This window comes from Ictalurus furcatus, chromosome 9 (genome assembly GCF_023375685.1).
Source record: "Ictalurus furcatus strain D&B chromosome 9, Billie_1.0, whole genome shotgun sequence".
Classification (NCBI taxonomy): domain Eukaryota; kingdom Metazoa; phylum Chordata; class Actinopteri; order Siluriformes; family Ictaluridae; genus Ictalurus; species Ictalurus furcatus.
Window position 1 is genome coordinate 17,688,513 of NC_071263.1, and position 12,927 is coordinate 17,701,439.

Sequence of the window (12,927 nt, forward strand, 5' to 3'; positions counted from 1 at the left end):
AGTCCAGATGGTAGTTTTCTGGAGACTAAAGCTAGCCAGCTCCGAGTTGGTGGATAATGCTGCATAAGGGTGTACACAATATTCAGAGTTATATGGGAAATGATATTAATCCAAGCTTAAAGACAAGGTTAACCTCCATCAGTTTCTTCTTTTTGAACAGTGACTAAGCAGCCTATGGGAAAAGAGGTTGAGATCAGCTCTGTAAATTCCCAGCAGAAAACGGCAACCAGAGCTAGTACATTACCAATGCAGAGCACTGTTAAAAATCTCATCATTCCTTCTTCCTCTATGTTGACTGGATCCACTGGGATTTCAGTGTCCATTAACATGCGACCAAAGGCAAGCATAGCTTCCCATGCGTCTCCTGCATCTGGTACTACAGGTACCTCCTATCTCTTTTTTTATTATTATTTATTTATTTATTTTTAGACTATTACTACTAAGTTAGCTTATATAAATATATTAGGAAAAATAGAAATCCTATTTCTGGGAAAAGTTGGGATACTCTCTAAAATGCGAATTAAAAACAAAAAATATTAAATTCTCTTTAATCTTTAGTTAACTGACCAAAGTACATAGAAATGACTTTTGAATGTTTTGGCCTACCTTGATTTGTATTGTGTAAATATAAACAAATTTTGAATTTGATGCCTGTAACACACTTTAAAAAAAGAAAAGAAAAAAAAAGAAAGTTGAAACGGGGGCAAAATAAGAGTGAAAAGTTAATAGAATATTCAAGTTGCACAGTTTTGAAACAATAAGCAGGTGAATTGGGAACAGGTGAGAGTGTCATGATTGGGTATAGGAGTAGCATCCACCAAAGGCTCAGTATTTACAAGCAAAAGTGGGTTGTGGCTCTCCACTTTGTGCCAAACTTCGTGAGAGAATTGACAGTTCAAAAAGAACATTTCACAATGCAAGATTGCACAGAATTTAGGTATTTCACCATCTACAGTACATAATATTGTGAAAAGATTCAGGAAATCTGTAGAAATGCATTAAAATCTATTGGAGAAATCTATTGTCTCCTATGAAAATGTTTCACGCATCATGAAGAGAATCAGACAACAGCGACCATGAACTTTTGAGTATCAAGCAAAAAATAGGCAAAAGTTCCACTTGCACAACTGCAGAAATTAGTATACTCAATTCCCAAAAGATTAAAAAGTGTAGTTAAAAGGAATGGTGAAAGTTGTAAACATGCCTCTGTCCCATCTTTTTTTGTTGTTGCAGGCCTCAAATTCTAAATTTGTTTTTATTTCCAAAATACATTTACGTTGGTCAGGGAAAACATTGGAAATCTTTTCTTTGTCCTTTTGTCAGTTAAATAAAGGTTCAAGAGAATGAGCAATTCACAAGTTGTTGTTTTTATTGCATTTTAGAAAATATCCCAACCTTTCTGGAAATGTGTAAATGTCATGAAATAAATTACACTTATATTGGTATATTTAATAGTATAATTATAATGTGACTTTTTTCCATGTTATGTACACAACTGATGCATTCAGTGACTTCTTTTTAATTAGATGGCTCTATCCAAGTGGTTAAGGCAATATCTGGGTCAGCGGCATCAGAGAAATCTTTTGTGCTCAGTACAGCTGGATCAAATGTAGCGCTCTCTGGTAGTGGAATAAGGTTGATGCAGCCTCAAACTTCCACTTGCCCAGCTGTTCCTGGCCAGAGGATTGTGATGTTTAAGGCAGCTAATCCTGCTGGCCGAGTCGTTCATTTTGTGCCTCTCGGCCAATTCAGGGCCCTCAATCCCAACGTCGTCGTACGTCCTCAGCAGGGTAAGTGTGCAAGATATATTTTGTTTGTTTAATGTAAACATCCAGGCTTTCATTTAATTTCATTTCAATTTCATTTCATTATCAGTAGTTTGCTGGTTTACTAAAATGGGTTGAAAAGACAAAAAATGGCAGGCAAAAAAAATCTATGCATGAGATAAATCTCCTTCTTTCTTTCAAGAAGATTGTTTTTGATCAACTAATTTAGTTTTGCATTTTCTTTTGCAGCCACTCTAATCCGTTTACCCACCCACAATCCAGTCCCTCTGAGTAAGTCTCAAACCTCCACAACTGCCGCTTCATCCACAGCTCCTTCTTCTGCGACACAAGATCAGCATATGGCCCCAGTACAAAGTATAACTAGAGACACTATCACAACAAGCAGCACCTCCCCTATTAATACAAAACCAGTCACCTCTCTCTCAGGCTCAAAGACCTTACTGTTTTGTAACAAACCAAGTACAGTAAAAATTATACCAGGATTTCTTAGGGATACTGCCACAAGCACTTTAAGAATTCTACCTATGAAAGCTGTTGAGACTAAAACGGTTAAAGATCCGAGAAACACATCTTCAGAATCATCAGCTCAAAGCTCTTCAGAGGGTCACCCTGAAAATCAGGGCTTACAGCTCACTTCCCAAAGCTGCTTAACCCCTAAGAACCAAGAATCTCAAAAATTAGACAACCCTATCCACACCAGCCCTACACCAACCAAGGAATCATGTGACGAAGACTCCCAATGCTCCAAAATGTCACCTGAAAATGTGATTTTTACAGACCACTCCTACACATTTGAAATGAAGAAGACAAGCACACCATCTAAAAAAACTGTTGATGTTTCTAAAGATGGCTCTGATCCTGCAAACAGCTCTACATATCACATGCTCCTCAAGGAAGTGCTGGATTTGGGTCCTGTTGAAGTTGAGAATTGTGGTACCAGTGGTGCTGTCCTAGGCACTGAGAGTGGTGTTGAATCTAAAGCGGAATCGCATCTGATGGAAGAGGATGTTAATTCAGACTGCACAGAATTAACAGAAGATTCAGACATGTATATTGACACTGACTCCTGCCAGTCCAGTGACCAGGAGGATCTGTGTGTAGTCAGTGTAAGAGATTAAGCCATTAAAAATGATACTTGCTTTCATTATGATTAACTTGGAATCAAGTCCTATGTCAAATCTTTCTCATTGCTTTCCTTCCAGGATTCTGATAGAGAAGAAAAGAATAAGAAGAAACAAGAATTTATTGATGCACAAGTGCAGAATTTGACTGAGATGGATGATGATGAGCTGGTTGATATTGAAACGTTTGAGGAGGAAGCTGAGAAGATCTCTGCACTATCTGAGCAGATACAGCATGACAGGTGAGACTAAACCTTTCAAAAGCTAATGTCCCTGTATAATAATATCAATTTCACCTGGTCTCCATCTGGCTGTACAGTATGAAAATAAAAAATTGGTGGGCTTTTGTCAGCTGTTTGTTTGTGGACAAACCAAAAACTTGGCAAAAAAGGCCTGGCTTTAATTTGCCTGAAATGTAAAAGTTATATGGACCTTGAATGTACACTACTGAGAATGAATAAAATTTCAGTGATTATAACTTGAGCCTTTATGATGAAACAAAACATTCTTCTCTTTTGTCTTTAACAGCTTTCAAAATCAGTCATCAGACAAGGAGACAAATGAAAATTTGGTATGTCTTTTTCTGCATTGTAGAGATGGGTTATGTAATATTTACATTACATTTATGGCATTTGGCAGACGCCCTTATCCAGAGCGATTTATCTAATTTTTTTATACAACTGAGCAATTGAGGTTTAAGGGCTTTACTCAAGGGCCCAGCAGTGGCAGCTTGGTGGTGCTGGGATTTGAACTCCAAACCTTCCAATCAGAAGTCCAACGTCCAAACTACTGAGCTACCACTTCAATATAAATTGATATCAAATATATATTTTTAAATATTAAATAATACCCCACCTCTTCCTTTTGTAGTTTAAACTTAGGAAGAGGAAGGACGAGAAGAGGAGACGCATTACACTGAGGAATTGTTTTCAAAATCTGAAGCAGGCTCTCAATATTGAAGATCCTAAAGTTCCCAAAATAACGTTACTCTCAGAGGTGTGTTGGATGTAAACAATGCTAGAATGCTTTTACTGTGTGTTACTATTTTAAAATGTTTCAATTGTTCAGCATTCTGCTTATGATCATTATTATAATGTAATTATTATAAATGTTATCATCATCAGGCCCTGGAAGAAATTAACCGTCTTACCAAACGAGGAGATCACTTGGTGAAAATGTGGGACAAGCTGAGAAAGAAAAGAGCTTACTACATTGAAATGGCATCCCAGTTATCTGGTACTACAGGGTTCCATATAATATTCACATTTTCCTTCCACCTTGTTTCAACTGCATTTGTTTCATTTATCAGTTGCTGACTAAATAATTTTGATATGTGCTTGCAATGTTGTGCATTTATGGGGTTGTAGGAAATTTGTTGGGACAGTTACAGAGATTTTTTTTTTCTTCCTTTCCCCAAGCACAAAACTTTTAAGTGGTGCAAAAAGCTTTTGCCTCATAATTATTATGGTCTCCTAATTTTTGAGCACCCTTACAGTTAATATTTTGTGATGCCTGCCATGAGAACAGCAGCACAGGGTCTCTTCCTGAAATGTCTAACAAGGTTGGAGACACTCATAGGAAGGAGCTCTGTATTCTTAGGTTTGTGCATGTGGTTTTCAGTAGGGTTAAAATCCAGAGACTGAAATAGTCATTGCCAAACACTGATTTTGTGTTTCTTTAGCTATTTGTGTGTAGATTTAGAAGTATGTTGGGGTCATCTTGTTAAACTCTTTTTATGGCTAAGTCTAACCCACCTGGCAGAAGCATCCAGGTTTTGAGCTGAGATATCCTCGCACTTAGAAAAATTTGCATTCAGTCTTCACAAGCACCCTTGAAACAGCCACAAAACAGCCCCAAAGCAACAATCAGTACGTTTACATGGACAACGATAATCCAATATTAACCCGATTAAGAAATACTCTGATTAAGAAACTAGCATGTAAACAGCAATTTTTTATTACCTTAATCCGACTAAAGTCATACTCGAAGTAAACACAAATCGAATTAAGACATGTGGAGTATTCCTGTTTTAGTCGCATTATCTACGTGCATTATAGACATGTACACATTTTAATCACACTATTAATGTCGTGTGGGAGTTTTCGCCGTAGTTTGCGACAGGACACATTCACACATGGCAGTGCTCAACCGTTTTACGGCAAACAAGAGCACAGCTGCATCTGAAACCGCGTACTTACCTGCTATATAGTAGGAGAAATACATGTATATCGGCTACTATATAGTAGGTGAGTACGTGGTTTGGGACGCAGCCCATAGCTTCAGGCAGTCATCTATTTGTGCGTACAGCATGACAAATCGTTAATCGCACTTGAAGCATCCGTAAATTTAAAAAAAAATAAATAAATAACACCCAAACTGTATATGGTACCATAACGAAGACAAACTGTGTTGATGCATGAAATTCTGGAGGGAACATCGGACGGCGTGGCGTGGGGACATAAAGACGTGTGCCGTCAATCGATCTGTGTTCTATAACATGAAAAATGGGAACATGAAAGGAGTATTCTTAAAGCAACTCATGTAAACACCTTAATCACAATATTGTCTTATTCATAATAAGGTCAATAATTAGATTACTGCTGTCCATGTAAACATAATCAGTAATCCACCACTATGTGTAAGAGCAAATAATAAATGCATGTTTTACCCTTAAATGACAGTTTGTTTGCTTTTTTTTTATTATTATTGTTTTGGGGTGTCTAATTTTTATACAACTATAGTTAATTACTTTGGCTCTTATTAAATAATGCTCTTTTTCTTTTCCTAGGAAAAAACAAAGCCTCTATCTCTCAGAAGTTGGATGAAATCATTGCTAAGCAGAAATCTGTAGAGATTGAAGACAAAGGAAATGATACCAGCCTTAACCTTAAAAAGAGAGTTCCTAAGCATTCACACAGGAACGTCAGCGCAAAACAGAAGAAAACTGGTACCAAAGACAAAGCAAAACACCTTAGCATTAGGAAACAGAAACATCTGGGATTCAAGGGCCGAAGAACAGAAAATATCAGCACTAATCAGAAAATGACTGTGGCCAAACTAACTGACACTCACCCAACACCACAGCTAGGAAAATGTCCTTTACCCAGTCCAATATTACGTGAGAGAACAAGGCCGAACATCCTGTCCCGCAGCAATTCTCAAACACTGGCTAATGATCAAGGTTGGTACTATAAGGGAGAGGACACTACCTATGTGCTCAGCATCAGTCAAACTTGATCAAGTCTGAACAGGTTTGTTCAGGATTTTCTCAGGAGGAGGACAATACTTATCATTGTTAGCATTATAAGCTACAATGCTGTTGCACTGTTTATCAGCATGTATGCTAATTCCACTAAGCTCAGTTTTAACATCAGCAATTTCAACATGTGAACAAGACCTCAATAAAAGCTAGCTAGCTATCTTGTTTCTCAAATTTGATCTCTTCTGTGTCTTTTCCAGTGCTTGTTCCTCAAGTGATTCCACTGGTGGAAGCAGTAGTGCCATGCAATCAGATCATTACTATAAGTAACCCTCTTCAGCCCATTGACATCACTTCTTTAGGGGAAAGGCAATCAACCACACCAGGTGAGCCATTTAACATACAAGTGTTATCTTTTAAATTCATACATTAATGTTGTATGTTTTGTACGTTAATAAAATTGTATTTCTTTCATTTCTCTAAACCCAAAAGGTGTTGCAACGGTGTCCATATCTCTTCCTCCCATCTCCCAACCGCAATGTGTAGAGAATCCACCTCCCATATTACAACCACAAGTTCTTAAACTGACCAACAGCCTTGTTACCACACCAGGTAGCTTCTTACTAGAGCTAATGAAACTGTTTATAACTTTGTCACATAACTTTCTGACCTTGAAAATTTTTATACTAGAAATATTGTGTATGATTACTTGTCTTGAAAATTAGAGTACAAATGTTTTGTTAATCACTGTAAATAATGCTTTACAAAATCATTACCACCTTAATTTGCATTTTCCCCCCCTCATTTGCAGTTGTTGATATAAGCCTCCCCAAGTTTTCCAGTATTGTTTCTTTGGTACAGTCAGAAAAGCTGCTTGTTACACCTCCATCTGCAGCAGACATGCAGACACAGGCAGCATGTAACTCTTCAGCTGGGGAGGCTCAGCAGAATCCTTCTTCTGATGAACCCACTCTGGAAGAGGAAAAACACCTGGACAAACAGCTTCCAGAGGTTGTGCCCAAAAAACCTGAGCATGATGTCAAGGTCACGATAGAAGAAGATCCAAAAAAGCAAAACGAAGATGAAAAGAACACACCTAAACCTGAGCAAGAAGATGATCGCCTGATGTCATTACTCGATGAGCTTGATTTCCTCAGTCAGACCTCTGAACTACAAGAAGCAGCTTCGAGTCTGACAGAGGAAGATGTACTGACAGACCTGCTCACTAATAAAGAGGTAGATATGGACAGAGATGATGAACGCTCTCTCAGTCCTCTGTTTCTCAAACTAGATGAGGATCTTGTATCACCCACCTCAAAGGATGAGGAGATAGAGGACATTCCTCCTAAGGTAGATGATCTTGTTAAGGTTATATTCGGGTCCGAATCTCCTCCCAATTCTTCAGAATCTGAGATTTTTTCAGCAGCCGGTGATGACTGTACTCGTGTTTCAGCATGCCATGTTAAAAATGATGCTCCAACTCCACCCCCTTTGCTGCAGATGAAAACTGGAGGGTGTACTACAGCAGACTCTCTAAAAGAGCAGGCCAACTTATCATGGCGGCCAATGCCAAAGCTTGCTCCTCTGGGACTAAAGACTCAGGAGACTGGGCACCCTAAATTGATCAGTCCTCATGCCCCCAAATCAGACTCAAAGCTGCCTAGTCTTCATAACACACATGTATAATAACCAAATCATCAGGGATATCCATTGTTTTACCTGGACTCGTATACCTTCTTACATAGGACTGTTATTTATTTGTTTCTGAGTACATTTCATTATATCTTGCTTCAACAAGAACTACCTATTGTGCCTCTAGTAGAGCCAAAGATGTTTTGTTTGGAGTTCTGTGAGTGCAAATGATTTGACTGTTGGAGAAATTGTTAATCGTCCTTTTATTTTAGAAGATAAGAGGAAGGCATTAGAGTGAGCAAAATGACAATAGTTTTGTGTATAATAATGTAAATGTTGTAAAAAGCCAACACTAATGGTTCAGTAGGAAATTTGCATATTGAATTGTATAGTACCAGATGCCTTATAATAGGCCAAGGCATTTTACCCAATGGATGTGATTAAAATAAAACAAAAAACAATGGTGCAGTGGATGTTGCTTAATTCCCCAGTATTTTGTCAAGCTGTAAGCTAAAAGAAGCAGGCTGCCAACATGTATAATCAACCCAGTCTTGATAACTATTTTTGCCATGCAAGCTGCAATGAAAGCTGCATGAAGAAAGCAGACCATCGGTAATAATAATGTATTAAATAATGCAAAATGGTTCTACACTTGAACAATGTTTTAATAGGAATGCAGAAATGTTAGTCTTTAAGAAGCAAACAGGACCTTGGAGAACTTACAACAGTCATTGTTGATGTGATGTTAATAATGCTGTAACGCACTTCCTATCCAGCATGGCACCTGTGTACTTCAGGCATGATTTACTTGTGCTTTAATGGTGCTTTTCAAAATACTGTGCCAGTGAATTTTTTAAATTGAAAGAGTTTAATCAAGCTTGTTAATTCTTTGAAACATTCTAATTGATTTTTTCTTAATTTTTAACCCTTCATTTAAGCAATCAGTGACACTTTTACTCTTGATTATAAAAACTTTAAGTCTGTGTTCTTGGTTGTTGTATTTTGAAATTTTGTATGGCATTTTAAAGGTTTTTGTTCACTGTAGCATTTATAGTCTAGATGTGGATTCCTCATGTGGGAATATAGCATTGCTGTTTCAGTTTGGATGACAAATAGATGGGGTGTAGCGTAGTGTTTAGATTGCACTGAAAACTGGACTTGGAAAGAATTTAGTGTCGTTTATTATGAAATGCTGAAAAACATTCCATAGAAACTTTTGATGAATGATGTATCCATCCATCTATCCATTTTCTGTACCGCTTATCCTACACAGTGTCACAGGGAGCCTGGAGTCTATACCAGGGAACTTGGGGCACAAGACAGGGGACACACTGGATTGGGTGCCAATCTATCGCAGGGCACAATCGCACACACAATCGCACAATTGGGAAATGCCAATTGGCCTACAATGCATGTCTTTGAACTGGGGAGGAAAGTGGAGTACCTGGAGGAAACCCCTGAAGCATGGGGAGAACATGCAAACTCAGTGCGGCATGGCGGAGGTGGGATTCAAACCCCTAACCACAGAGGTTTGAGGCAAACGTGCTGACCACTATGCCTCTGTACCCCTGAATGATGTATATTATGAATTTTAGGGGGGATTTATGCCCTAAATTGAAATGATTACTTTCATTATAAATGCCCTATGCCTCACCTCACCCCATCTCCCTGAAAATTATAGTTTTAACTTCATCAGGGGCATATGGGACATGGGGAACTTGGCATTTTCTTGGTGGGCCACTCCAGTTTCCTCTTCCTGGACCACCAGTTTTTCCCCCTTCTCCAAATCGACTGCTGGTGATTGATGGTGGGGAGATATGTGTTCATAAAGCAGGTAATCGGTGGCATAGTTTCGCCTGAATCTGGTTTCTTATTTACATTCGCCATTCCACCTTAAATGCTTGCAGATACGACATGGCGCCTGTAGAGGGCGCTCGTTTAGATTTTATTATTATTATTATTATTATTATTATTATTATTATTTATTTTTGGGGTTGGTATTATAAAACAACATTCAATTGGCTAATTATGCCACTTCCACAAATGTATTTTAACTTATTTCATTTTGCTTGTTAGTGCAAATTGCGGGGAAATTGCTACATGTTTGAGCTATTTTCCCCCTTCAAATGGACGTGGTGTGTTGGATAGATGCCTAAAGATTGACCGGTTTTGAAGATTTATGTGGTGACCACCATCCAGAGATCAAATTCGGGCACAAAAGTAGCGCCGACATGCCCCAGTACTTCATAGTAAAAAATAATACTGAAGTTATATGACATTTATTATGACTGGGGAAAATGCATCATTCCTCCTGGATAACGGCAAATCTACAGAGTCCTGCTGGGGACATCACTACTTAATAACATTAATATGCGTGCCCATGTATTAGGAAATCGTTCCCACGCGTTATTATTATTATTTTTTATTATTAAATATGGATGTCACCAGCACACAGGAGCACAGAGCACGTTTTCTATCCTGGGAACATATGGTGCAGTGTCTTGGCTGAGCTGAAGCGGCTTGTCGCTGGATGGCAGAAGTGGCCTCTAGTTGAAGCAGACGAAGCTTCAGCTCTGATCCTCTGCTGTGTGACTGATTTCAGCCAGCTAGCTTAGCCTCAAACTAACCCGGACAGCAACAGGAACGGGCAGTTTAGGTTTTAACAGCGACCTGCAATCAACCATGATCAGGATTACCATAACGTTAGCTAGTAAGCTGTCTAAACAAACGAGAGCAGCACTAAGCCTGTATAGACCGTTTGTAGAAGTATCCAGCATTAACCAAGCTAGTGGTTTGCTATGAAGCTAGCAAGCTATAGGACGCTAAATTTAAATTTACGTTACACCAGTTCAAAATAGTATGCTGTGACACATCTGTAATTTTTAGCTGACAGGTTTACATGTCCTTATTTTATCTAAGAAAGCACCGAGAGACGTTGCACTCCGTAGCAAACAAACACCGGTGAGTGTAAATCAAGTGTTATCACTGGGAAATCAGCTGTCAGCGTTAATTTCGCTAACACAGAGCCGTGTTTCAGTATGATAAACCGCAACGTGTTAGAATTTACAGTTTTGCTTGTTATATATGATGCGTTTTCGTAATTTCACCTCTGTATATGGCTGGTTTAAAAACAACGACAGCGCCATGGCTCAGTTCTCTAGTCCTCGGATATAAATTGATTAGTCCACACCGGTCGCTCCTCCTACATGGACAGCCGGAATCAGTGTGCTTTTTACATTAAGGCTTGGTTTGTGTGCAGGGGAGACGAGAAGAGGCTTTTCCCCAAAGAGAACACTCAAGAGCTCAGCGAGGAACTGCTGACTGCATGAGAATGAGCCATGGTCCGTTTCACCACCACATCACCCAAAGCAGTGAGGAGAAACAGTGTGAAGATCTCGGAGCGGCTTCAGTGCAGAAGAACAGGACTGCAGCTCAGAGGACAAGCACAACCCCGGCGACCTGATTTCTTCTGATCACTACAGTACAGGAATGCCTGAACCAGGGCTTACTTTTATCGCAGATTATCTAAAACACCATGTAACGTCGGCAGTTTAAAAAAAAAAAGAAAAAAAAAAGGCTAGAGAAGAGCCATACTTGACGGTTTTGATCTTAAAGGTGCTGTACAGTTACATTTTCCATGAGAAGAGCTCAAGATGACGATGGAAAACTCGACTATTAAAAATCGGATTAAAAACCTGCTCCGGTCTCCTTCCATCAAACTGAGGAGAAATAAACCAAGGAACAACAAGGAAAACCTGGAAAATAAGGTAATGCATCCTGCTTTAGATCTGGAAAGTAAGTATAGCCCAGCATATGGTGCCCTTTAAATTTCTCCTGTAGCCCATTATTTGTGATGGAGCAAATGAGCATGTGCATGATGATAACCCTGTGTGTGCTAATATTGAACTCATTATACATGGGTTTTGTTTGGGATTTACACAAGCCTTATGATCAGTTATTAAACCTCCATTTATGATTGCTTACTGTGTTTGCTTTGGCTCCTTTGCAAGTCTGTTAAGGCCATGGGGAAATAAACCCCAAAATGTCACAGCTATGTATTTAGCTTTTGTATTGTTAAACTCTTTATGAAGGACATTAGGAAAATGAAATCTGACCTATGTACTATCCTTGCACACAGTAACTGATTATTTCAGTGAGGTCTCTGAATGTAGCCTTTGGTTTACGTTTGATTTATGATCTGTGACTGATTTACTGTTATTTAAATTTTGCTGCATTCCCTTCTGATTGCCTGTTTACTGCTGCAGACAAATGCTCAATGTACTTTCCTCTTTAAGCCACAGGGTTCCTGGGACTTGAGGACTGTTCATTTCATTCAGATTTTGACCCCTGCAACATATTATACTCTTTGCAAACTGCAGTACCTCATAATAACCTGTTTACACACCAGTGTATCTGACCAGATTATATTAAGAAGACTAGACTTTAGTTTGTGTGTGTGTGTGTGTGTGTGTGTGTGTGTGTGTGTGTGTGTTGTTGGGGGGTGGGGGGGTGGTTGTGGAATATAATTCTGCTCAATTCCAATGCAAGTCTAAGCCTCTAATGACTTGTCCATTAAGTAAGCCTGCGCAGTTTAATTCCTGCATCCTGTTTATAAAATGTTTATAGCTGACATTTTCAGTAGTACGCAATAGAATCTTGAGTTATCAGTAAAAGACAATGTTCAGTTCCAACCAAAAGGAACTTGAAGATACAAGACCAGACAAAGAGAACTTGTGCTCATGTAACTATACTTGTACACTGGAGTGGTTTTCAAACCATGACTATGTTTTGTGTCCTGAGGCTCTTGTGTTGTGTAGCTTCAAAAGCAATGTTACTCCTCCCAGCTGTAAAGTTTTTATTGGTGCTTTGGCTAGAGATGGTTCCTTTGTTCTACCACATATGAGATGAGGAAGTTTTTCATGAATTTTCTATTTAATTCCAAATCCGTAGGTCTAATATTTATTGCATGCTCCCAACCCTGATCCTGTAGATCCTGTCCTGCACATTTGAATGTTTTCCTGCTTCAAACGTACTTGATTCAAATAATCAGCTAGTTAACAGGCCTTCCTGAGGTAAATGGGTGTGTTAGAGCAAAGTAAACACTCAAATGTATAGGACAGGGGGTGCACCAGGACCAGGGCTGGGAACCTGTGCCTTGTATTCAACCTTGTTTTCACATTTAGTAATT

At 38.9% G+C, this 12,927-nt stretch overlaps 2 protein-coding genes across 3 annotated transcripts in view; both read left to right on the plus strand.

The window, feature by feature from the left end:
• The window catches only part of mgaa (MAX dimerization protein MGA a), a 29,072-nt gene extending 20,289 nt beyond the window's left edge, over positions 1 to 8,783 (plus strand). The window contains exons 16-26 of the mRNA XM_053632869.1: positions 161 to 382; positions 1,527 to 1,790; positions 2,016 to 2,893; positions 2,990 to 3,150; positions 3,437 to 3,479; positions 3,779 to 3,904; positions 4,033 to 4,144; positions 5,697 to 6,089; positions 6,368 to 6,493; positions 6,600 to 6,719; positions 6,919 to 8,783. Of these exons, the coding sequence (XP_053488844.1) occupies positions 161 to 382; positions 1,527 to 1,790; positions 2,016 to 2,893; positions 2,990 to 3,150; positions 3,437 to 3,479; positions 3,779 to 3,904; positions 4,033 to 4,144; positions 5,697 to 6,089; positions 6,368 to 6,493; positions 6,600 to 6,719; positions 6,919 to 7,793 (3,320 nt within the window). The 3' untranslated portion in view covers positions 7,794 to 8,783. The remainder of the gene's footprint in view (positions 1 to 160; positions 383 to 1,526; positions 1,791 to 2,015; positions 2,894 to 2,989; positions 3,151 to 3,436; positions 3,480 to 3,778; positions 3,905 to 4,032; positions 4,145 to 5,696; positions 6,090 to 6,367; positions 6,494 to 6,599; positions 6,720 to 6,918) is intronic.
• Positions 8,784 to 10,170: 1,387 nt separating this feature from the next.
• mapkbp1 (mitogen-activated protein kinase binding protein 1) overlaps positions 10,171 to 12,927 on the plus strand; it is a 42,850-nt gene continuing 40,093 nt past the window's right edge. For both annotated transcript variants that reach the window (XM_053632610.1, XM_053632611.1), the window contains exons 1-2: positions 10,171 to 10,700; positions 10,999 to 11,506. In XM_053632610.1, coding sequence (XP_053488585.1) covers positions 11,393 to 11,506 — 114 coding nt within the window. In that variant the 5' untranslated portion in view covers positions 10,171 to 10,700; positions 10,999 to 11,392. The remainder of the gene's footprint in view (positions 10,701 to 10,998; positions 11,507 to 12,927) is intronic.